The sequence below is a fragment of the Manis pentadactyla genome, chromosome 5, assembly GCF_030020395.1.
Source record: "Manis pentadactyla isolate mManPen7 chromosome 5, mManPen7.hap1, whole genome shotgun sequence".
Taxonomy (NCBI): Eukaryota; Metazoa; Chordata; class Mammalia; order Pholidota; family Manidae; genus Manis; species Manis pentadactyla.
In genome coordinates, this window is record NC_080023.1 from 73307978 (window position 1) to 73335406 (window position 27429).

The window sequence follows — 27429 nt, forward strand, 5'->3', positions numbered from 1 at the left end:
ATCCAATCATTTGCAGCAACATGGATGGAGCTGGAGGGTATTATGCTCAGTGAAACAAGCCAAGCGGAGAAAGAGAAATACCAAATGATTTCACTTACCTGTGGAATATAAGAACAAAGGAAAAGCTGAAGGAACAAAACAGCACCAGAATCACAGAACTCAAGAATGGACTAACAGGTACCAAAGGGAAAGGGACTGGGAAGGATGGGTGGGTAGGTAGGGATAACGGGGGGGAGAAGTACGGGGGTATTAAGATTAACATGCATGGAGGGGTAGGAGAAAAGGGAGGGCTGTACAACACAGAGAAGGCAAGTAGTGATTCTACAACATTTTGCTATGCTGATGTACAGTGACTGTAAAGGCATTTATAGGGGGGACCTGGTATAGGGGAGAGCCTAGTAAATATAATATTCGTCATGTAAGTGTAGATTAGTGATACCAAAAACAAAACATAACAAAACAAAACAAACAAAAAAAAGGGCAGTTCCCATTTGGTAACCTCCAATGAGTTCTACACAAGGGTATAATGGGCATATAAAAGTGCAGGCAAAGGGTCTGTTTGCGTTTATACAGAAGATCAAAGGCTAATTGGGCTATCCCGAAAATGAACTAAGATGCGATATGAAAGAGAACTTCCAACATCAGCACTCTCTGGAAGACTCATGCCAGAAGATGATCATCAAAAAACCCCAACAAAGATCCACGCACTGCTACAGCTGTAGATGCACTCATCCCACCGGTTCCTGGACTTGCCATGGCAATGAAGGAGATATCTAAGCTGGCCTGTGCATACAGTAAAACAACAAATTTGACTGGTTCTATACTGTTGGAACTCAACCAAGAATTAGGAGAAGTGCAAATTGTAGCGCTCCAAAATCTTACAACTACAGACTATTTACTGTTAAAAGAACATAAGGGATGTGAACATTCCCCAGGAATGGGTTGTTTTAATTTGTCTGATTTCTCTCAGACTGTTCAAGTTCAGTTGGACAATATCCACCATATCATAGATAAGTTTTCACAAATGCCTAAGGTGCCTAACTGGTTTTCTTGGTTTCACTGGAGATGGCTGGTAATTACAGATATGCTTTGGTTATGTAACTGTACTCCTATTATGTTAATGTGTGTGCGCAATTTAAGTAGTAGCTTAAAACCTATACATGCTGAAGTTACTCTACAAGAAGATATGTCAAAGAAATAATCAATCTTCCCATGTTTTCTTCTGCCTGCTACTTCTATAGCTTTTCTTCTTCTTTCCTAATTACAACCCTTAAATAGAATTCGTGCCTCATATCAAATTTACCGAGTATCATAATTCTTCCAAGTGGTAAAGATACCTCAAGACAAATGCTGGGCATAGAAGCTACAGGGCATAAATATGCAAAGAAATAAAAAGCTAACCATTTCAAACAATAAGGCTTCTCTCTCACTTACCAACTTTACATTTCCCTGTATGGCCCCGGAAGATGACTGGTTAGCCAGAGACGGGTAAGATTCCTCAAGGGAGGAACAACCTAAGACAGGCACAGTCGCAGGAGGGTCATCAGGTGAGAAATTAGGGATCAACAGAGGTGAGGCTTAGATACTCACCCCCCCATTCTGAGAGAAATCTTCTGCATACGTGGATGTTTTATTGCCCTTGTCTAGCTTGGATTAACACATAGTCTACAGGCACACACCTGATCATCTACATTTGCTCTCTTACAACACTAAACTATGTTTTCTACCTTTATCTTGTATCTACCTACCACTTCAGCATTTTATTAAAAATAATAATAATAAAGAGAGAAATGTGGTATCCACATATAAATCAAGTATAAAAACCAAATGAGTATTCATATTTGAACTGACTGTTTATAGTTCATAATGCATGAGCAAAACCTAAAGTTTCTGTGATGACTGCCCTTGTACTGTTCACTATGTAACTTATTCATTATGTAAGAATTTGTTTTCCATGTAAGAACTTGTTTGTTATGCCTCAGAAGATTAGAGACTGACGAAAATTAGGCTTGGGGTGGATTAATGATTGTGCATTGAGCATTGACTCCCCTATACAGAATTTTATTGTTGTTAACAACCATTTGATCAATAAATATGAGAGATGCCCTCACAAAAAAAAAAAAAAGAAAGAAAGAAAATCCAGCAACATCATCCACTACCTCAACAAAAAGAAGGACAAAAACCACATTATCATCTCCAGAGGTTCTGAAAAAGCATTTGACAAAATTCAACATTGATTCATGATAAAAACTATCAACAAAATGGGTATAGAGTGCAAGTACCTCAACATAATAAAGGCCATACATGACAGACCCACAGCCAACATCATACTTAACAGTGAGAAGCTGAAAGCTTTTCCTTTAAGATCAGGAACAAGACAAGGATGCCCACTCCCCCCACTTTTATTCAACATAGTTATGGAGATCCTAGCTTTCACAATCAGACAACACAAAGAAATAAAAGGCATCCAGATTGGCAAGGAAGAAGTCAAACTGTCCCTATTTGCAGATGACATGATATTGTATATAAAAAACCCTAAAGAATCCACTCCAAAACTACTAGATGTAATATCTGAATTCAGCAAAGTTGCAGGGTACAAAATTAATACACAGAAATCTGTGGCATTCCTATACACTAATGATGAATTAGCAGAAAGAGAAATCAGGAAAACAATTCCATTCACAATAGCATCAAAAAGAATAAAATACCTAGGAATAAACCTAATCAAGGAAGTGAAAGACTTATACTCTGAAAACTACAAGAAACTAATGAGAAAAATTAAAGAAGATACCAATAAATGGGAACACATCCTGTGCTCATGGATAGGAAGAATTAATATTGTCAAAATGGCCATCCTACCTAAAGCAATCTACAGATTCAATGTAATCCCTATCAAAATACCAACAGCATTCTTCAATGAACTACAGCAAATAGTCTTAAAATTCATATGGAACTACAAAAGACCCCCGAATAGCCAAAGCAATCCTGAGAAGGAAGAATGAAGGGGGATGGGAATTATCCTCCCTGAGTTCAAGCTCTACCAGAAAGCCACAGTAATCAGGAAAATTTGGTACTGACACAAGAACAGACCCATAGACCAATGGAGCAGACTAGAGAGCCCTGATATAAACCCAACCATATACGGTCAATTAATCTTTGATAAAGGAGCCATGGTCATACAATGGGGAAATGACAGCCTCTTCAACAGCTGGTGTTGGCAAAACTGGACAACTACATGTAAGACAAGGAAACTGTATTATTGTCTAACCCCATATACAAAAGTAAACTCAAAATGGATCAAAGACCTGAATGTGAGTCATGAAACCATAAAACTCTTAGAAAAAAACATAGACAAAAATCTCTTGGACATAAACATGAGCGACTTCTTCATGAACATATCTCCCCAGGCAAGGGAAACAAAAGCAAAAATGAACAGGTGGGACTATATCAAACTAAAAAGCTTCTGTACAGCAAAGGACACCATCAGTAGAACAAAAAGGTATCCTACAGTATGGGAGAATATATTCATAAATGACATATCCAATAAGGGATCAACATCCAAATTATATAAAGAGCTCATGCACCTCAACAAACAAAAATCAAATAAGCCAATTAAAAAATGGTCAGAGGGGCTGAACAGACACTTCTCCAAAGAAGAAATTCAGATGGCCAGATGACCAACAGGCACATGAAAAGATGTTCCACATAGCTAATCATCCGAGAAATGCATATTAAAACCACAATGAGATATCACCTCACACCAGTTAGGATAGCTAACATCCAAAAGACAAACAACAACAAATGTTGGCGAGGATGTGGAGAAAGGGGAACCCTCCTACAGTGCTGGTGGGTATGTAAATTAGTTCAACCATTGTGGAAAGCAGTATGGAGGTTCCTCAAAAAACTCAAAATAGAAATACCATTTGACCCAGGATTTCCAGTCTTAGGAATTTACCCTAAGAATGCAGCAGCCCAGTTTGAAGAAGACATATGCACCCCTATGTTTATCGCAGCACTATTTACAATAGCCAAGAAATAGAAGCAACCTAAGTGTCCATCAGTAGATGAATAGATAAAGAAGATGTGATACATATACACAATGGAATATTATTCAGCCATAAGAAGAAAACAAATCCTACCATTTGCAACAACATGGATGGAGCTAGAGGGTATTATGCTCAGCGAAATAAGCCAAGTGGAGAAAGACAAGTATCAAATGATTTCACTCATCTGTGGAGTATAAGAACAAAGAAAAACTGAAGGAACAAAACAGTAGCAGAATCACTACTTGTCTTCTCTGTGTTGTTATACTGCCTTCCCCGTGCCCCACCCCAGCCCCTGCTACATTATGTGTGCTGAAAACCATCAAGGCCCAAAATACTCAGGAAGATACTTACACAAACACACACACACACCTAAAATTGTGTATAGAGAACATAGTTGGAAGAACTGCTCCAGGAGAGCTGTCACCTTAGATAACTATATTATAATGTAAAGTAGGTGAAGTAGACAGGGAGGGATGTGGCTAAGTCTGTTAAAATTCCTTTCTGTGCCCCACTGTTTCTGTGTGCCCCATCAAGTATTTTGTTTATCAAACATTTAGTCTTTTCATATTCCTGTGAATTATCTCCCTATTTCCTTTGAAGTCTCAGCCACCTACCCCCTTCTCCTTGGTTCAGGATGACATATATACTTCATTCTCCGAGGGTCTTTGGAATCTATGACGGTTTTCAACTCAAAATAATCTGCATGTCACAATGACACATCTTGGGGTGACCTGCTCTTGGTCCCTACAACAGCATGCTCCAGGTTCATTTTGTACTTTCCATGCCCCAATCCTGGAATCAATCATTTCTCCAAGGCATTCTGGTTCCTTTTTTCAGAGAATGTTGTTAGAAAACATGATCTGGGCATGTTGAACTATGTACATAGTTACACTTTGGTTTTTTTCTCCCATTAATCTGTTTTATGTCAATTTGATTTCTAAACTAACTAGAAGAACTATGATGGGTAGAGGAAATTCCTTCCTCCCCAACACTGTGATAGAGAAAGTAAGGACAATGTTTTAAAAAAGGGGAAATGGTGGAATGGTGGAATGTCAAAAGGGCACAGAGGCCAATATGAATGAGGGACCCCCCAGTGGTCCAAGTTGGAACAATTTGAGCAGCAAATTAAATAATGACAGTTTTGGGTTATAACCCACATAGTAAAATAATGCCCATAAATTCATACTAATACAAATAGTTGAATAAATAAATGGGGAAGAAGGGACAGCTCTTCTTTACAGAAGAATTCTAATTAGTAAACATAGAAGACATGAGAAAAAAAAGTTTTTACACCATTAGAACAACATAGTGTAATGTACATCAAGTTCCACCATGGATGCTAAATTGGTGAATAAAAGTTTATAGAGAAACAGGATATTTGCATAGCCCAAGTTCCACTCCAAACATATCTACTAAGTACAAGGGGAAAAATGATATCTTTCCACTAGGGACCTGGCAAATGGCATCTAAACCAAGGTTTACATTAGTAATAAAACATCATGTACCCTTGATAAGATGCTCTGGGATTACTGCTGGTATTTCTTTTCCAAAATGCATAACCTCAATCTAATCAAGAGAAAACATCAAGTACTAATTGAGGGGTTTCTACAAAATGACTGACCAATACTCTTCACAAGTGTCAAGGTCATGGAAAACAACAGAAAGTTGAGGAATTGTCACAGACTGGAGGAAAATAAGAATATATAACAATCAAATGCAACATGAGATCCTAGACTGGATCCTGAACAGAAAAGGGAGAGTGAAAAGCCAGTGAAATCCAAATAAGTCTACACTTTAGTTAACAGTATTATAGTATAGCACCAATGTTAATATCTTAATAAGTTTTCACAACTGTACTATAGTTATGCAAGATGTTACAGGAACTCTCTGTAGCATTTTTTTGGCAATTTTCCAGTCTAAAAATTATCTCAAAGGAAAAAAAATAAAATAAATAATGAAGTAACCTCAGTATTTTTCAGTGTTTATAATGGAAGCATAATGTCAGACTTAAAATGCCATCTTTGTTATTGAAAAACTTCCTCATCAAGATCTACACAATTCAGTCAAAACATTGTTTTATAAATAATAACACATCAAGACATTTTGACATATTTATGACATTATGACATATCTGAAATTCAGATATGAGAGTTGTGAGATTTCTCCTAAAAACTAAGTTTTAGAGGCTATGTCTATCATGTTGAGAAGTAATTAAGAGCAGGAAACTTACATTTTGCAAACTGTTCTCCAGATGCTATTTGTACCTCTTCTTTGTTTAGATGAAAATTATGAAGGGAGAGGAGAATAGCAATTTGCTTTTTGTTGAAAAATTCAAACTTTTTAGTTCATTCTATGAGGCAAGATGGAACATATCTCCCTGCCAGGAGTTTGAGAGGTATGCATCTACATATGAAATCAGAGCACAGTGTAGCTCCGGCACAACTAAGTAGCAAGGACGAATTTATACTGTAGCAGTCTGAGTTGGTCAACTGGCCCTAGGTTGCTAGTCACAACTGTGCATAAATCAACACTGCACATGTCAAGTGGATTCTACTTCCATGGAAGTGATGAGTGGTATGGCAATAATAACAATAGCACTATTAGATTAAGGTAGGACTGAAATGACCATTAGATTTTTAACTTAAACTAGTGTACTGCTTTATGTTTTCTGAAGTCCAAGTGTTCTATCTGTGATAGTGTATTTATATACTGTTATATGATATATCCTAGAAAGACATTAAACAATATCCTTGTGTTATGAAACAGGATCCTCATGTTATAAGTGGATCAGAAAAATTATAAATCAAAGACAGATGGGGGGTCACAAAACCAAGACTCAGGGTGTCTAGACTTCCTAGACCACAGTAGGTATGGATTAGAATAATAGACAAGCATTATTTCCTAAATTCTTGCATTTCCTGTAGTTTTTCCTTCTGTATTTAATAAGAACAAGTAGGTATTAGAAATAAGTTATTAGTTATTAAAAGCAAGAGGCACACCTAGACACATTATCTTCTGGATAAACAAAGGCTTATCATCCCAACCAACTGCTATCAGTATATTAATTAATGCCCCAAACCAAGCTACCCATGGCGGCTGCTAGCTACATGTGGCTACTTAACACTTGAAATGTGGATGGTCCAAACTGAGATGTGCTATACATGTAGGATACACACCAAATTTCAAAGACTAGCATGAAAAAGGAAAGTAAAATATCTCCTTCACAATTTTATATAGATTGCATATTGAAATTATAATATCTTCAATATATTGTTTATATAAAAAGAGGCAGATATGGTTTTCAGTTTCTAAACAATACTAAGCTACATGGTCTCATTTGATCCTCACAACTTGGGCAAAGGTATTTCCATTTTACAGAAGAGGCTATGAGCCAGTACTGACATGCCAGGACCAGATCCCAGGTCTTCAGACTTTTACTGCCAGATGACTCCACTGGCTAAACAAATGTAATAAAATAGCTTCAACAGTGTTTATTAACAATAGGGTAATAATGAGAAGGCCTTTAGCATTCCTGGTGGTGGGGGTCATATTAGAATACTAAGTGTTCTCAGCACACCTGACACTCTGTACTACTACATTGGCACTTTGAACTGACTCATATTTTACTTCTGGATTCCTTAAATAAAATACGGATCTCTCCCATCCAAACTCACATGTTCTCTAGTCTCATAAAGAAATTATGGTCCAGAGAAATGAAGTGAATTCATCAAAGGTAGAAAATGAAGGAATGACAGTTTATTAAGACCCAAGTTAGGTCTGGGTTTACTTCCTAACAGCTCATACACTACTTTCATGTCCCTGTACCCCTTACAACAAGTTGCTCTGTGAACATCTAAGGAAAATATGAAACAAATTATCATGTTGGATCAAAGAAAAGAAAGAAAGATATGACGAATTTCAAAAAGAGCTCAATATGCTCTTTTAGTCCCACTTAAGAGTGACTCTGTGAACTCTTAGCCTCCTCCTCTATAAACGTGGGACTAACAGTCCTCCCTGGAAGGTTTAGTGTGAGAATTAAAATGAGAATGGATGTAAAAAACACTTGCACACAGTAAGCACACAAACCGCCCATTATCGGCCATTTACTTCATTATTCTGAAGAACTAAGGAACTTGTCTTAAGCAATTCCAAACTAATATGGGATGGTGAGGAAGAGGAGTAAAATGAATTGTTTTTTTCTCCCTTTCTAAATATTCCATTGTCCCTTTAACTTTTCTACCCCTTCCCTCCCCTGCCGGTAGGGGACAGTCAGGGTGGGGCCAGGGTCACTAGTGAAGACAGAAGTAGGAGGGGCAGGACCTTCTGTGTGAAAACACCCAAATTATGAATACCTCTCAGGCAATTTTCCATCTTTCCTTGTAAGACACTCCGCTCAAGTGTCTTCAGAGGAAGGTTGTAGGATTTGTGCTTTCTAGAGACTTTACTTTTCCCTTTCTGGATAACTTAAAGAACTTAATACTGTTGAAATGACAGAGATTGCCTACCTAGTGCTACCTGGGGCTCAGCACAGATTTCCAGCTAGCCCAAGGTTCTAAAGAGTCTTTTCAGTCACAAGCCTAAAGGGACTGGACTCTGAGTAAAGTGCAAGAAACCTCATTCAACAGTGTTTATGACCTTGCTAAGACTGCACTTCACTTTACTTGCAGAAAACAAAACTTCTTTGAAATCAGGATGGGAGCAACACTTTTGCTTCACCCACACCCACCTACCCACTATTAACTTCAATGCTACAATTTTATGAACATTTTAATCTCTATAAATGGCTAACTATGTGGCTTAAAAATTATATAACCACTTTCTGACAGTACCCTAGTGAAAGAGAATACCTGGTTCAAAAACCTATTGGGGACACTCATGAGAAGAGGCAGTGACTCTTAATGGGCTTTTAGGCAAGGTGATGAAAATGGGATAGTTGCACAAATTGTGCACTTTCAATAGGCAAATTGAAGGTATGACAATTACATCTTATAAAGCTGTTGTTAGGGAAAAAAAACCAACATGAGGCCAAAATAATTCAGACATTTTATCATTATCAGTTCACATCCTGGAGTGAACTGGGAACTGATTTTTTTTAAAAATAAACTTTAGCTTCCTGTAGCCCTATATATCCTATATTCCATAGAGAGGAAGGCCATTCAGGTTCCTAATTTTTCACTAAAAAAGGCTGAACATAACTCCTTATAACCAATAAGTCCTATAAACCTTCCCACTTGATATAACATTCAACTGCTGCCAAACTTCCATCAAATACTGTTGACAGAACTAGAGTACTTGAAGAGCATGAGGTCTATCTATCCCTCCATAAAATCTAGATTTATCCCCAAATAAGCCCCAAACCATCAAATAGCAGCATTATGACCAGAAGGTCTTAGCATCCAACAAGTTGTTTCTCATAACATTTAGGGTACGGAAAATTACAACTATAGCAAGCAGCCTTATAAGCATACTATTGCACCTACTGCCAGATGGGCACATAGAATGTGCTGCTCTCACTGCCATCCTTCAGTCTCCTCTGCATCCTTCTGTGACCTAAGACATTTCCCTCAGAAGAAAATGCCAGGAAAAGCTTCTGTAAGGAGCTGGTATGCTTCCCCCCACCCCCACCCCCACCCCACTCCTTATCCTCACTGAATTATGTGACTGATGGGTCCCTCTTTATTATGGCCTCCACGATGCAATTTTAATTAGCATAGGTCTATCCATGTCCATTCGAATGTGCTCCCCTATGGTGACTCGACTCTAGGTTGTATTTCCCATTTGTAATATTTATGCTTGCCCCAAATGTTTCATGGATGCTTAATAAAAATAAATGCAGAAGTAGGTTTTGGTTTTAAGTGTATTTTAATACCATCTTGAAGCAAAAGAACACCCAGAGTCTGGAGCAAAGATGACCAATAGACATTTGTTATTATGAAATCTTTTCTTTTTTATGTAAATGGAATGAGCTTTTATATTTCTATTTTTAGGGAAGAAAATAAAAAGCAACATTACAGGGTTTTTAAAAAACTATTTGCTAGATTTACTATGTAATTTTTTTGTCTTGTATATTTCTGTATGGCTTTAACTTCTTAAGAATTACTTTTAATATGCATTTTAATAAGCTGGAGGGTTTTGAGGTTAGTCATTAAGCCAACCATTCACAGAAAAATTGCAAAAAGGAACTCAATAAATCTTTAATAAACCTTCCCAAGTTGTGGACCAACTTTGTGTCCTGGGGATACGAAAAAGACATAGAATATATCGTTAACCCCCTTAAAAGTACTAACAAATTACTCTCTCACCTTGTAGTCACTTCCACACTCAGTAAGTTTTTATCCATCCAGTATCAACTCTACATTCGGAGAAAGGCATGAGCTTTACCAAACCAACTGGTTCCTAACACACACTTACCTACCAGACACGAAATCAGTTGCCGCACAACATCATTTTCTGAAAAACCAGTCTAAATTTTCAGTTTGTATTTCATACTCACTTTCAAATGAAACTGGGAGGGAGCCCGAGTCATCTCTACTAAAAATCTGCTTTCTACCAAATGAACACGCAATTCCCACTGACCTTTCAAGCCACACACCCCAAAGGTTTTCAACCATTTACTCACACCGGTCAGTTTAACAAAGGACTTAGGTCTCAGAGGCAGTGTGCTCAGAGGCAGGGCACTAACATCATTTATATGCTGGGTCAGCCAGACCTAAGCATACCTAAGGAAGCAGCTCCTAAATTAACAGTGACATCAAGCATTCCTACTGTGTTTTCTAAGTCGCGAAGAGCTTTTCCAAAATCTCCCTGCCTCGCATTCAGGCTGCCTCTTGCCTGCGCGCCTCGGGACTGGGTCTGTAAGAACGCAGGACTCAGCACTCAGCCGTCAGGCGCTGCAAAGCCAACCCGGGGCGACCATCCCCGACCGACGCCCACAGCTCGGCGGGCAGCCACCTCCCACGCCCGCGCGCTCCCCGCGGCCCGGCACTCACACTCGCAGCGGGCCGCCTCGGGGGACACCGGCGCCGGGTCACAGTCAAGCGTGGCGGCCGGCGAGCCGGGGTGGCCAGGGCGGGCAGGAGGCGAGCGCTGGCAGCGCCGACGCCGGCTTCGCTCCGCACGCCTTGGGTTGCGTGCCGGTAAAGTGCAGGGCGGCGGCCAGCCCTTTGCGCCCCGGCGGCCTCCGGGTCAATGCCCAGGGGCGGGAGGAAGGCGTGGCGTCGCCTGCCCGGTCAAGATAAGCGCCCGGCGCCCGGGACGAGTGCGCCTGCGGGTTGCGCGGTGACTGAGCGGGACACAGGATCGGACCGCCAACCTCCCGCGGGCCCTGCTCGCGGAGATGACTATCCAGGAGCACGCGGGGACAAACAAGAGGTCCCGCTTCCAGGGGGTATACGAAAGGGACAGTGGCCATTAGTCCAGGTAATCACAGGTCCCTACCCGGGCTGATCCGTACCTCCTCATGCCTGAATGGATTAGTCACTGACGGTGTCCCGTGCCCCTAAGCACCAGGGAACGCTGACGCCCAAAGTTTTCTCCGTCACACACGTTGTCCACCCGAGGAGCAAGTAGGCGATCTCTACTGGATAGACTTCTGTGAAATTAGGTGCTTGCACCGCAGATTCCTGAACCTAAGGGGGGTGGGGGGTTAATTAAAATATTAATGTGAACAGTTTAAATGTATTCTTCACATTCCTCTAATAAATACTTCCTTGCAGTACACTGGTCGCTGTGGAACGGGTGACAGTGATTGTGCAGATTCAGGAAATGGGTTATCAAGTTTTATTGAGCAGAGCTATCCCAAATCCACCTGCTGCATCTATCTTCAAAATCAGTACTGACATCTAGATATTTGCTGGTTTGCATTTACAAACAAAAATCTTATTATCAGTTAAATTGTTTAAAGCAACACTAGGATATATTATTAATTCTTCACCAAACACAAGAAGCCTAGATAAGAAATTGATTATACATAAATGTTTTAGAATATTAAAAATATCATACTGTATGCTTTAAAAGAACTTAAAAGTATATTTCCATGATGTGCCCAAATATATGGTGGATTTGGCTTTTTTGATTAATTTTGAGTCAGTTTGAAGACCCTTAAAGATCCATATACAAATATATTTGTCATTTTAAGCCATGGTTGGGAAAAATTCTTCAGAGCTGGCTCTTAATAACTGTTTGCAAAATTGAAAAACACCCTCTAAAGAATAAAACTTATTGATATCAGTAAAAATGAAAAAATTTCCTAGCAAATTCCAAAAGCAATTCCAAGAGCGGACTTATAAAAATGGAGAAAATACATGAAATTGACAAAAAGAAAAGAAAAGCATATTTTAAAAAAACAGGATAGTAAGTTGAATATAGCATATAGCATTCTGCAATTATGTAAATGAAAACAAACCAAAAACTAAGCATAGAAAACAGCTGGCAATACAAGAAAAATGCTAGTTTCTTGGTGTTAATAGTATGGGATTTTTTTTTCTTTCTAGTTTAGTACAATTTTCTAAATTTAAGGCAGGTGCATAATTTTTATATTAGAAAAGAATGAGTTGTATCCGAAAATAAATTGATAAATGTCAATTCTTTTTTAGTCAGTAAAATGTGCATACGAAGACATGTGACAATACTTAGAGTCATATTCTCACCCAAAATAAGGCTAAAACCACTAAAAACAACTTTTGCCTTGTTTTTATTCTAATTTTTAAACTACTTTAGTTTGTGGTTTTTTTCATATTGATATATTGGTTTATTTGCTAACTAAAGTTATATTGGTTTCTAACCTCAGCCTAATACTTTGTCAAGCTGGTCATTACCATCAAATTGACAAATTCAATTAAAGCCAGCATTTAATTAAAGATTTAATGAGATAATATGTGTAAAGCACTGAACAGAGTCATTATCACTGGTTAGCACTCCATAGATGGTAGCTATTATTATTTCGCAAATTGCTATATCACACAGCTACTTGTAAGAGAAGGAAACTGGATTATTGTCTAACCCCATACACAAAAGTAAACTCCAAATGGATCAAATACCTGAATGTAAGTCATGAAAACACAAAACTCTTAGAAAAAAACATAGATAAAAATCTCTTGGACATAAACATGAGCAACTTCTTCATGAACATATCTCCCCAGGCAAGGCAAACAAAAGCAAAAATGAACAAGTTTGACTATATCAAACTAAAAAGCTTCTGTACAGCAAAAGATACCATCAGTAAAACAAAAAGACATCCTACAGTATGGAAGAATATATTCATAAATGACATATCCAGTAAGGGATTGACATCCAAATTATATAAAGAGCTCACGCACCTCAACAAACAAAAATCAAATAAGCCAATTAAAAAATGGGCAGAGGAGCTGAACAGACACTTCTCCAAAGAAATCCAGATGGCCAACAAGCACATGAAAAGATGCTCCACATTGCTAATCATCAGAGAAATGCAAATTAAAACCACAATGAGATATCACCTCACACCAGTTAGGATGGCTAACATCCAAAAGACAAACCACAACAAATGTAGGCAAGGATATAGAGAAAGGGGAACCCTCCTACACTGCTGGTGGAAACGTAAATTAGTTCAACCATTGTAGAAAGCAGTATGGAGGTTCCTCAAAAAACTCAAAATAGAAATACCATTTGACCCAGGATTTCCAGTCTTAGGAATTTACCCTAAGAATGCAGCAGCCCAGTTTGAAGAAGACATATGCACCCCTATGTTTATCACAGCACTATTTACAATAGCCAAGAAATAGAAGCAACCTAAGTGTCCATCAGTAGATGAATGGATAAAGAAGATGTGATACATATACACAATGGAATATTATTCAGCCATAAGAAGAAAACAAATCCTACCATTTGCAACAACATGGATGGAGCTAGAGGGTATTATGCTCAATGAAATAAGCCAGGCAGAGAAAGACAAGTATCAAATGATTTTACTCATCTGTGGAGTGTAAGAACAAAGAAAAAACTGAAGGAACGAAACAGCAGCAGACTCACAGAACCCAAGAATAGACTAACAGTTACCAAAGGGAAAGGGACTGGGGAGGATGGGTGGGAAGGAAGGGATAAGGGGGAAAAAGGGGCATTGCGATTAGCACACATAATGTAGTGGTGGGGGGTGGGGAAGAAACACGGGAAAGGCAGTATACACAGAGAAGACAAGTAATGATTCTGTAGCATATTACTATGCTGATGGACAGTGACTGTAATGGGGTATGTGGTGCGGACTTGATAAAAGGGGGAGTCTAGTAACCATAATGTTGTTCAAGTGATTGTACATTAATGATACCAAAAGAACTGCTATATCACATAGTTTCCTATCATTCAGTATCTTTCTACAACTTTATATTTAATGCCTGCATGCTATTCAATGTCTGTTATGTACCATAATTAATTTAGCCAATCTTCCTATTATTCACAAAACATCCTTCTAAATGTCATTGCACACATCCAGGTAAACTGCAGGAGGGGAATTGCTAGGGCAAAAAATAATGCTCATTCAAAAATTTTTTAATACATATAGCCAAATTTCGTAGAAAAGTTTTGTGCCAAATTCAGAGCCTCCCAACTATTTAAAAAGTTGCTTGTTTACTTAAACTCTTGCAAACACTGGCTAGAGTAATGATTTTAATCTTACTAAATTTGATAGGTGACAAAAAATAGCATAATGTTGTTATGATTTATATTTCTTTGACTTAGAGTAAGCTTCTTTATTCTAATGATCATTTGTGGTTTATTTGTAAATTTTCTATGTAAGGGCTTTTCCCATTACTTTCTATTCATTTCTTAGATAACAGAACAAATAAACAGAAAGAACCTGACTTTCTGATCATTGATCTGTTGGACTATCTTCAAACTGGATAAAGTCACTGTTATCATGTTTTGTGTGGTTTGCACTCAAACCACAGAGTTATCAAAGTTATGATTTCTTAACATTCCTAACTGAAAGCTTTGGGGCCATCTGGAGTCCACATCCTTGAAACACACATTGGGGATTATAAAGGGCACTGGCAGGGCTGAGGTGTCACTGTGTACTTTTGTGGGCAGTGCACCTGGGACATAAATAGGGCAGGTGCCCTCTGGTGAAGGGAGCAGACAGACTCATTAATTAAAACATTTGAACCTTGCTTTTGAAAACTGCTAAAATACCGGGAGATTTTGCAGGTGGAAGGTAATATTCTTTACCAATAATCACACCAGTGAGGGGCTTGCTTGTGTGGCTTTCACAGGGTATCAGTGCTTGGTGGCATATCAACAACAGACATGGGCTAAGGATACAAATTCATTAAATGTTGATAAGGATACAGCTTACACAGAATGGCAACCAAAGCAAAATCTACAACAGTCTGCTTATTAAAGGAACAAAATTCCTGAGCCTGCAACTCCATGAATCAGGCACTCTACTTTCAAAGCTACCGTATGGATCCACAAGAAGTTCCCTGCATCATTCTCATAGGAATTTAATGTCCTCCTGCCCTCCAGCACTTACCCTGAGCTCCCAGTCTGTTTGCCTGGCTGGCCACTAAGTGCAAGGATCTGGTAAGATCCAGTACATTCTTTTTTTAAAAATTACTTAATTAATTTATTATTTTTTAATAATTTTTTAATTAAGGTTCGATTGATATACACTCTTATGAAGGTTTCACATGAAAAAACAATGTGGTTACTACATTTACCCATATTATCAAGTCCCCATCCATACCCCAAAGCACTCACTGTCCATCAGTGCAGCAAGATGCCGCAGATTCACTATGTGCCTTCTCTGTGCTATACTGTTCTCCCTGTGATCCCCCACACCATGTGTACTAAATATAATACCCCTCAATCCCCTTCTCCCTCCCTCCCCACCCACCCTCCCACACCCCTCCCCTTTGGTAACCACTAGTTCATTCTTGGAGTCTGTGAGTCTGCTGCCATTTTGTTCCTTCATATTTGCTTCATTCTTATACTCCAAAATGAGGGAAATCATTTGGCATTTGTCTTTCTTCACCTGGCTTATTTCACTGAGCATAACGTCCTCCATCTCCATCCATGTTGTTGCAAATGGTAGAATTTGTTTCTTTCTTATGGCTGAATAGTATTCTGTTGTGTATATGTACCACATCTTCTTTATCCGTTCATCTACTGATGGACACTTAGGTTGCTTCCATTTCTTGGCTATTGTAAAAAGTGCTGCAATAAACATAGGGGTGCATATGTCTTTTTGAATCTGAGAAGTTGTATTCTTTGTGTAAATTCCAAGGAGTGGGATTCCTGGGTCAAATGGTATTTCTATTTTTAGTTTTTTGGGAACCCCATATTGCTTTCCACAATGGTTGAACTAGCTTACATTCCCACCAGCAGTGTAGGAGGGTTCCTCTTTCTCCGCATCCTCTCCAGCATTTGTTGTTCTCAGTTTTTTCAATGCTTGCCATCCTTACTGGTGTGAGGTGATATCTCATTGTGGTTTTAATTTGCATTTCCCTGATGATTAGTGATGTGGAGCATCTTTTCATGTGTCTGTTGGCCATCTGAATTTTTTCTTTAGAGAACTGTCTCTTCATATCCTCTGCCCATTTGTTAATCGGGTTATTTGCTTTTTGGGTGTTGAGGCGTGTAAGTCTTTATATATTTTGAATGTTAACCCTTTGTCAGATATGTCATTTATAAAATATTTCTCCCATACTGTAGGATGCCTTTTTTGTTCTGTTGATGGTGTCCTTTGCTGTACAGAAACCTTTTGTTTGATGTGTCCCATGAGTCCATTTTTGCTTTTGTTTCCCTTTCTTGAGGAGATGCATTCAGGAAGAAGTTGCTCATGCTTATATTCAGGAGATGTTTGCCTATGTTATCTTCTAAGAGTTTTATGGTTTCATGACTTACATTCAAGTCTTTAATCCATTTTGACTTAACTTTTGTGTATGGGGTTGAACAATAATCCAGTTTCAATCTCTTACATGTAGCTGTCCAGTTTTGCCAACACCAGCTGTTGAAGAGGCTGTAATTTCCCCATTGTATGACCATGGCTCCTTTATCACAGATTAATTGACCGTATATGGTTGGGTTTATATCAGGGCTCTCTAGTCTGTTCCATTGGTCTATGGGTCTGTTCTTGTGCTAGTACCAGATTGTCTTGATTACTGTGGCTTTGTAGTGGAACTTGAAGTTGGGGAGCTTAATTCCCCCTGCTTTATTCTTCCTTCTCAGGATTGCTTTGGCTATTCAAGGTCTTTTGTGGTTCCATGTGAATTTTAGGATGATTTTCTCTAGTTCATTGAAGAATGCTGTTGGTATTTTGATAGGAATTGCATTGAACTATAGATTGTTTTAGGCAGAATGGCCATTTTGACAATATTAATTCTTCCTATCCATGACCACGGGATGTGTTTCCATTTATTGGTATCTTCTTTAATTTCTCTCATTAGTGTCTTGTAGCTTTCAGAGTATAGGTCTTTCCCTGCCTTGGTTAGGTTTATTCCTAGGTATTTTGTTCTTTTTGATGAAATTGTGAATGGAATTGTTTTCCTGATGTCTCTCTCTGCTAGTTCGTTGTTAGTGTATAGGAATGCCACAGATTTCTGTGTATTAATTTTGTATCCTGCAACTTGGCTGAATTCAGATATTAAATCTAGCAGTTTTGGAGTGGATTCTTCAGGGTTTTTTATGTACAATATCATGTTATCTGCAAACAGGGACAGTTTAACTTCTTCCTTCCCAATCTGGATGCCTTGTATTTCTTTGTGTCGTCTGACTACCGTGGCTAGGACCTCCAGTACTATGTTGAATAGAAGTGGGCATCCTTGTCTTGTTCCCGATTTTAAAGGAAAAGCTTTCAGCTTTTCGCTGTTAAGCATAATGTTGGCTGTGTGTTTGTCATATATGGCCCTTATTATGTCGAGGAACTTGCCCTCTATACCCATTTTGTTGAGAGTTTTTATCAGACCCAGTATATTCTTTGCTGCTTATTCCATGTGGCAAATTTTCCCCATCAAGTCTTTGCTTTAGGAAAGCCTTATTTTGGGCCTGTGGGGCATTTGGGTTTTATAATATATAGAACATCTGTACTGGATCCAGTTGTGTTTGTTTTCACAACCACTCCAAATTAAAGCAAAATGAAAAACAGTGCAAGAGGCTGTATGCACTATGTTCCCCCACAGCTTTTCTCACAATTACCAGGAGGAGCCTTTGATGAACCTGGTGAGAGAAAGGTCAGTCTGGAATGGTGGGAGCACTGATGAGTAAGGGAAGGAATGGAAACACAATATTGACGATGCTTCCCAATAATTTTGTTATAGAAGGAAAGTAAAAGAAAGAACACATAAAGGCTATCTCAGGATTCAGAGCAAGTACTTCTTCTTTGGTTTAATTTGACAAGCCAGAATACGTATGCATGCCCGGAGGACAAGTCATAAATAAGGAAAAGTGGTTGAATGGTATAATCAGACCCTTAGGAAGCAGAATGGAAATAGAGTCCAGAGGAATTAGTATTAGAAAAGGAAAGGAAACTATTTTTTATAATTGTGGCAGAAGGGAAAGGAGTCAGGATGAATCCTCACGTAGATAAATGTCTCATTTAGGGAAAAGAGGGAAAATTGAAAGAAATGTCTGACCCATAATTATACTTTCTCTCAGAAGTTGGAGGATCTGCTATGAGTATAGGTGTGAAGGCGAAGATCCAGGCTTTGAGAAAATGATGAATACTGGACTAGACCAGCATTTGTTTCCTATAGCTGCTGTAACAAATCACCACAAACTGAGTAGCTTAAAACACCAGAAATTTATTGCCTTACATTTCTGAAGGTCATAAGTCCAACATGGGCCTCACTGGGCTAAAATCAAACATATCAGCAGGTCTGTGTTCCTTTCTGGAACCTTCTCCAGGTCATACAGGCTGCCTGCATTCCTCATCAGCCATTCCTCTAGCATCTAAGCGAACAATAGAGCATCTCTCTCACCCTGCTTCTACCATCACATTTCTTTCTCTGACTCTCATCTTCCACCTCCCTCTTCTACTTTTAAAATCCCTGTAGTTACATTAGGCCCACTGGATAAACCAAGATAATCTTTGTATCTTAAAGTCATCGGATTAGCAACTTTAATTTCATTGGCAACCTTAATTCTCCTTTGCCAGGTAACCTAATATATTCACATTCCAGGTATTATGACATAGACATCTTTAGAAGACCATTATTCTACCTCCTACAAGGCCCAAGGAAACAAAGATGCTAGTGTAGGGACCCATGCGGACCCATGGAGTTGGTATGAAAATTACTGTTTTAAACTGAAGACATTTGAGATACAGCCAATGCAGAAAGAAGCCTTTTTGGAGCTTCTCTTATCTGCCTAAAAGCAGAGCCTTCAGAGAGTAAAGGAGTCATAAATTCCCTCTCAAGGGAGCTCACTGCCAGGAAGACCCACCACTTGGACCTGGATAAGAAATTGCATAAACAAACATCATTCCAAACCTTCATACTTTCCTAAAAAGGGAAAGTATGTTTTATTTTCCGAAAAGCCCATTTGTCTTTTCTAAAAGTCCTCTATTTTCTCATAGAAACCCTTTCTTCCCCCACCCATCACCACTCTTTCCCTTATTAAATTGTTATATAAACCCCATAAACCTTGCTTTTCTCCTTTAATCTGTCTTTCAGCCCCTAGCCACCCCACTGGAGGTAAATCATTAGGGGAAATGTTTTTCCTCCCAACACTAGTAAAGCACCTAGAGAGAGATTGCACAGCAATGCCAAATATCCCTAAGATGAGATTCTATAAATGCAGCAGCATGAAAGCCACAAATAGGCCTGACAGCCCCACTCACAAAGAGGTAATGACAGAGAAGATAGAAGGTTCAATAAATTCTAGGTTGAGGTTCTGCTGGGTGAGTGAGGTAATAGAAAAATGTATCAAGGAGTTGAGTGGGTGAAATGATTCATCACAGAAAAGTGAAGTCAAAAAAAGACAAGTAGAAAGGAAGCCTATGAAGGGGACACTTGGAGTTTGAAGAGATGAAACAGGAGGATGAAATCCTGAACAGGAAACTGGCACTTTATATTAGCACTCCAGGTTTTGACAGGGTCCTATGGTGGGAAAAGAACAGCAGGACCGCGGAAGTGGAAGGGAGGTTTTGGTCTTCTATTGCTGAGTGAAAGATTACTAGCAATTTAACATCTTAAAATGACATTCGTTTATTATCTCACAGTTCTAGAGGTCAGGAATCTAAGCAGGCAAGGCTAGGCTCTGCTTCAGGTATCATGGGGTCAGATCAAAGTATGGGGCCAAATCATTGTGTCAGACAGCCTGGCTCTTATTTGAAGCTCTTATCTAAAGAATCTGCTTCCAAGGACAGGTTGTTGGCAGAATTCAGTTCCTTGAAGCTTCAGGACTAAGGTTCCCCTGTTTCCTTGCTAGTCAGGAAGCAAATCAGCTCCCCCAGGCTGCCCACATTTCTTCTCATATGATTACCTCACCTTCAAACTTTGAATCTATCAAATATCTTCCCAAACTTTGAATCTCTTGGACTTCTCTTTTTGCCTTTTAAAGAGCTCATTTGAGTGAATTAGGCACACCTTTGTAATTATCTCAGTATCTTGGGGTCAACTGACTTGGGACTTCAATTACAACTGCAACTCCTCAGAGCAGTACCTAGACTAGTGTTTGGTTAAATAACCAGTGAATGAACTGGAATCTTGGGGGCTGGGGGAGAAAGAGATTTTTGGAATTTTGCCTACCATGGAGGTGAAGTTGAGAAGATCAAAGAGCACAATAGGTAGGGTGAGGGATTGGTGATCTAAATACACACAGACTTTGCCAAATTAGAGATATATTTATTAGACAGAAGAGAAAAGCCAAAAACCAGTTGTCAAAGTCTTTTATAGATATGGACAGGAGAACAAAAAGAGGCATAATACAGATAATACAGAGAGAGATGTGTGTGTGTGGTGGGGGTGGGGGGAGTGAAAGTGTACATCAGTACATCAGGAGGTGGTGGAAGTGTTAAGAGCCCAGATGTGGAGGAGCCAGCCCACACTGGTTCATATAATTTGCTATATATAGCAGACAAAAGACCAAATAAAAAAGAATTTATTTGGTTATAAAATTCACAGAGGTTGTCAAGCCCTAAAAAATAAGCACAGCAAGGAGAAAAATATATACAATTAGGTACTGATAATTAACCTGCAGAGTCAGGAAGTGGGGTAGAGAACGTACCGTTTGTCCCTGCAAAATAGACTGAAAAGTTAAATGTTGGGTGTTCGACAAACTTGTTTTCACATATCCATAAAGTCTTTTGTTTAAGTAAACTTTTCACTTGAAGTATAACACACATACAGAAAATCTAAGTAAACAGCTTGATATATATCTACAAAGTGAACATACTTGTATATCTGTTACCTAGATCAAATATCAAATATATACATATATATGTGTGTGTGTTGGTTATTTGTTGATTATATCTCAATAAAACCAAAAACAGACAAAACTCATGTATAGTGATAGAAGTCAGTAGAGTAGTTCTTTTTGGAAAGGACAATAACTAGTATAGTATAAAGGGTGACTTCCAGGATATTGATAATAGACAAGCAAACAAACATATGTGTATATATATATATATATATATATATATATATATATATTTGATCTAGGTGGCAGATACATTGGTATGTTCACTTTATAAATATACACCCAGCTGTTTACTTAGATTTTCTGTACTGTTCCTGTATGTGTGTTATACTCAATGTTTAAGTTTACTTAAACAAAAGACTATGAATTTGTGTTATAAGAAAAAGAAAGATGGGCAAAGCTAGATGAAAGCAAGCTAATTAAGTAGATTACATCATTGTAGAACATGTATGCAGTATTTGTTCATGCAACCTAGCCCCCAAAAGGATCTGAAAGGTTGTATTCTGGAGACCTTAAAATGCCAAGCCTAGACTTACCTCAAGAGTGGGAAGCTATTGAAAGTTTAGTGCAGAAGGATGACATTATCAAAGTAGTGTTTAAGAAAGATCAATCTGTTCATGTATAGAATGGATGGGAGGATAGAGGAAGGCAGAGATCAGTGAGGAAATGAAAAAAAAAGAAAGACTGTACTAAAGAAATGATGGAGAAATTTTTGAAGAAAGGGGCATGAAAGAACATTGCAAAGGAAGAATTTACACTACCTAGTAAATGATAAAACATGGAAGGTACGAGACCAGAAAGCTAGAGGTGGCTTTAAGATCTCAAACCTTAGAGACTGAAAACCTTGGTGTCTCTAATGGAAATTATGAGCTTTGAAACTGTGTCTTCCACCTTACTGTATTTCCTAAATATTGTCTCACTCAAGGCATTGAATACAACAGATACTTGATAAATATTTATTGACTGAATAATAAAAGAGAGTTTACCTTATGTTGTTCAGGGGCCTATCCAACCTTCCCTGAATCTGCAATGTTGTAAAAGTAGAGACGGTTTCATGAAAGACTTTTTCATATGATACATTACTGACTACTATAAACATTTTACTGCCTGTAGAGATAAGAGTTTATGGGAGGAATTGAAGTTAAAGTGTAGTGATCATTAAATAACATGTGATTCACTGTACAATGTCTTAGAATTTTCCCCCATCTGTCTGTCATGCTTAATATCAAATAGACAGTGTCCACAAAGACAAAGCTTACAGCCTCAACCAGAACCCATATTAGGCCAAGAAACATATGTTAATTATTCTGTGTGTGTCAAAGCCATAGCCAATCTAGATGTACCCAAGTTTCATCTTACCTCTACAAGTGTTTGCTATTTGATCCTTGGGTGCTTCAATTTCTGACCTCACATTAGGGGAGATAATACCCATGTCACAGGGTTGAATAAAGATAAGAAATAAAATAATGTGCATTTGGGAAATATAAGGTAACCTCAATTTTTACCCATGCCAATAATAACTGCTAAAATTTATTGAGAACTTGTACTTGACAGGCAGTGTTCTAAGTGTCTTTAGGTTTTGTGGGATTTTTTTAAAGCCTCATTTAATCTTCACAACAATACCCTTAGGTGGCTGCTATTAAAATCTATATCTTACAGATGATAAACTAAAGCACAGTGAGATTAAGCAATTTGTCCAAGGTCATACAGCTAGTAAGCAATCTATGCTCACATATTTGCTCTTTGTTATTAGTGCTGATATAAGAAGTAATGACATCTACATCATGTAAAACAAACTGCTAAAAAAAAATTAAGAGAAAGAACGTTGAATTAATTTGCTTACCATTAAAATCTTCCTCAGTCACAATAGACCAAAATAGAAGAAGAAAAACAAGGAAGTCTAAGCAGTTGCAAATCCAAGATAAATATTTCCATGAAAAAAACCCAAATAGTAAGAATTACTAAAGCTTGCAGGCTGAGGGCCTTGGGGCTAGAAACAGGTAATGGTGGTAAGAAGTCTGGCTGGACAGAAGGAACTCAAACTACACAGAGCAGGAAATGAGACAGGCTCACTGCTTGAACCCCAGGGCAGGGATGGGGCTGTCCACTCAGACAAGGGTACAAGTGGTGAGAGGCAGTGCTGCTCAGCTCTGCCAGAGATTTATTGCTGGTTGTGTGGAAGGGATATTGAGGCACAGACGAGCACATGCGTGGGGAAGTTCCCCAGACCATCTTGCCTCCCTGGCACCTCTAAGAGGCCTCTGTGCCTGACTAAACCGGGCAGTGATCACTGAGAGCCACTGGAGTAGACCTCAGACTGTGAAGTGCCTTGGGAAGGGTACAAGCTTTCAGTCTTTCACTACTGAGTATAATGTTAGTTGTGGGTTTCTTATATATGCCTTTATCATGTTGAGGATGGTTCCTTCTATTCCTAGTTTATTGAGTGTTTCTTGTCATGGAAGGGTGTTGAATTTTGTCAAATACTTTTTCTTCATGAATTGAGATGATCATGTAGTTGTTTTCCTTCATTCTGTTAATGTGGTGTATTTCATTGATTGGTTTTCATATGCTGAAACTTCCTTATATTCCAGGGTTAAATCCCACCTGGTCATGGCATATAAACCTTTTGCTATATTGCTGACTTTAGTTTGCTAGTATCATGTTGAGAATTTTTGCATCTATATTTACAAGGCATAGTGGTCTGTAGTTTTCTTTTTTGTCATATCTTCATATGGCTTTGGTATCAAGGAATGCTTGACCTCATAGAATGAGTTAGAAAGTATTCCCTCCTCTTCAGTTTTTTGAAAGAGTTTGAGAAGGATTGGTGTTAGTTCTTTAAATATTTGGGGGAATGTACTAAAGCCATTTAGCCCATTGCTTTTCTTTGTTCTGAGGTTTTTGATTACTGATTCAGTCTCCTTGCTCATTATAGGTCTATTCAGATTTCCTATTTCTTCATGAGCTATTTTGACAGGTTGTATGCTTCTAGAAATTTGTCCATCTTACCTAGGTTATCCAATTTGTTGATGGATAATTATTCATAGTTTTCTTTTATAATACTTCTTATTTCTATATAATCAGTAGTACTGTCCCCACTTTCATTTCTGATTTTAGCAACTTGAGTCTTCTTTTTCCTTAATCAATCAGCTAAAGGTTTGTCAATTTTCCTGATCTTTTCAAAGAAACAACTTTCATTTTCATGGTATTATTTTTATACTCATAAATATACCTACTTATAAAATATGTATAGGACTTAGTCCATAACTTTATAATTGCTTACTTAAGTACTTTCCTCATGAGGATATGAATTACTTTTTAAGCCTAGTTTCTAGCTTTATAAAAGGTACTCAGTAAATTCATTGTTAAGTGAATGAATGAGGTAAAGCTAAAGGGATATACAAAAAGAAGTGTACATAAATCATAAATGCGAAGGAGGCATGGGTGGTTTGAGGTAAATGTGCAAAGTTGACCCTTATGTACTGAACAATACAATTCCTTTAACAGCATGAGTTTTTTTCCTGTTATTATTTAAAACAACAGTCACTGAGGTGGGTTTCTATTATTAAAGCCTGTTTTTGACACAGCTCAGAGTTCTTGCTCACATCTCTTTGATGCCTAAATTTATTTATCATGAGCCAGCAAATAAATCCCCAGTCTTAACAGGAAATACTGATTTTCTCTTTGTACTCTTGCCTTAGCAGAACACATGATACCTGATGTTTTTCTGTGTCCTCAAATCAAAACTGTGTCTTCATGTTCCATAAAACCTTGCATACAGTCATTGCAATTAAGCCATTCAAACATGTAGGAGTTAATTTACAAGATTAAAAGGGCATTTGGTTAATTATAAGGTCCCTTACAATTCTACTAGTTCACAATTCTGCTGAAGATGTGTTACTCAGTTACTAAGTTTAAATATTAATGACATGCTCACCAGCAGTGAATATTCAAACTGTGGTCTGAAAGTCCCAGAGTATCAAGGAGAGGCTTCAGAGACCCCACAAATCTTTTATGTAAATGTCATTTTTAAAATATTTTAACCATTTAAAAAAATGAATGTATAAGCCATAGACTGAGAGAAAATATCTGCAATTCATATATCTGATAAACAACTTATATCCATAGCATGGGTTTTTTTTCTCAAAAAATAAATAAGTAACATTTATACATTTTGATTCTATTCTTTTGAATACATTTGATTCTGCAAATAAAATTAAATATGTCAATATTGCATACGCTTTTTAAAAAATGTGTAAAAGAACAACTTATATTCATAATATAAAGAGCCCTTACAACTCAATACCAACAAGATAAATAAGCCAGTTTAAAAATGGGCAAAGGATTTAAATAGATATTTCACCAAAGATATATGAATGGTCAATAAGCACCTGAAGAGATGCTCAAAATCATTAGTCACTATGGAAATACAAATGAAAATCACAGTGAGATACCACTTCATACCACTAGAATGGTTATACTCAAAAAGACAGACATTAACAAGTATTGGTGAGAGGGTGTGAGAAACTGGAATCCTCATACATTGCTAGTGAGAATGTAAATGGTATCATTACTTTGGAAAAGAGTTTGGCAATTCCTCAAAAAGTGCAACATATATTTACCATATGACTCAGCAAATTCACTCCTAGGAATCTATCCAGTAGAAATAACAACATGTAGTCACATAAAGGTCTGTAAGCACTGTTTACAGTTGCATTATGCATAAGAGCAAAAATGTAAACAATCTGAATGTCCATCAACAGGTGCATAGATAAGCAAAATTCGGTGTATCTATGTTCAGGAATAAAAATGAAAGACTCATGTTAGAAGATGAATGAACCTTAAAAACATGCTAAGTGAAAACATTTAGCCCAAAAAGATTGTAGGATTCATTTAACAAAATACCTCGAGAAGGCAAAGCTAGAGAGTCAGAAAGCCAATTTGTGGTTATCTGGGTCTTGAGGTGGGAAAGGGGAATGACAGCAAATAGGCATGAAGAACTTTTTTTTTTTTTAACACAGCTCTTCCTATCATGCATGCCGCAATCATCAGTTACAACATCTTGTGTATATTGGTCCAAAAGAGCCCATGCACATACTCACATCAGTCTGCAGTTCAATTTGAGATTTGTTTCCACATCCAAAGTAAATTTCAACTGTGCTAATGGGGGATTCTAGAGCCATGGTAGCTGTACCCCACAGTCACTAGGGCTAATAGGTTTGACAGCTTTAAGTGCCATGAAGTTCCCAACCCACTTTGACCATTGCATAAATCCCCCAACTAGAGAAGGAGCAGCCTTGACCCCTGCCCTAGGTCTGTTTGTTCTTAAAAGGAGAAAGTTCTGAGTAGGAGGTGCTATTGAATGCATTAGATGTACATCAGTCTGAACCACACAGATCTCAGCAAGAGGGGCCCTTCCTTCTTGGTCCGCCTCCCATTTTAGCAATGTGGTCGGGCCAGAGTGCTTGCAACATAGTCATTATAGAGAACGATGTGATCTCCATTACTGGCACTCCTACACAACTGGCACAGCTCCCTCATTTGCTAGTCAAGGAAGATGCCTCTGTACTCTCACTGGGTTTTTGCCCAAACCCATCTTTTAAATCATCTCTTCCCAACCTACTATAGGAGTAGACCTAAGTACATTTCAATATAACCTACTGCCTGGTGTCACCAAACACTTTATCAGTGAGGTCTGCTACTCTTCCCCTGGGCCTGTCCCATACTTGCTTAGTGAACATACTGAACAGGTCTCATCTGTGTTTTTTCAAAAGCTCATTATTACCTTATCAGCTCCAGAAGAAGAGAGTTTTAAATCCCATGGAGTCAATCTGCTAAAAGCAGATGAGAAACTGTTCTGTGCAGTGTTATCTCTTTTACTGAGACACAAACAGGCTAACTTTTGCAGCAGTTTTAATAGGAGCAACAAGTACTCTCTCAGAAACAAAAATTACTTGAGTTTGTGAATGAGAGCAGTTGTTCTGTGACTACACACAGGATT

General features: G+C 38.2%; 1 protein-coding gene across 1 annotated transcript in view; it reads right to left on the reverse strand.

The window, feature by feature from the left end:
* ABCG2 (ATP binding cassette subfamily G member 2 (Junior blood group)) overlaps window positions 1–27429 on the reverse strand; it is a 190172-nt gene that overhangs the window by 121046 nt on the left and 41697 nt on the right. The window contains exon 2 of the mRNA XM_057502425.1: window positions 11500–11674. Within this exon, the coding sequence (XP_057358408.1) occupies window positions 11500–11507 (8 nt within the window). The 5' untranslated portion in view covers window positions 11508–11674. The remainder of the gene's footprint in view (window positions 1–11499; window positions 11675–27429) is intronic.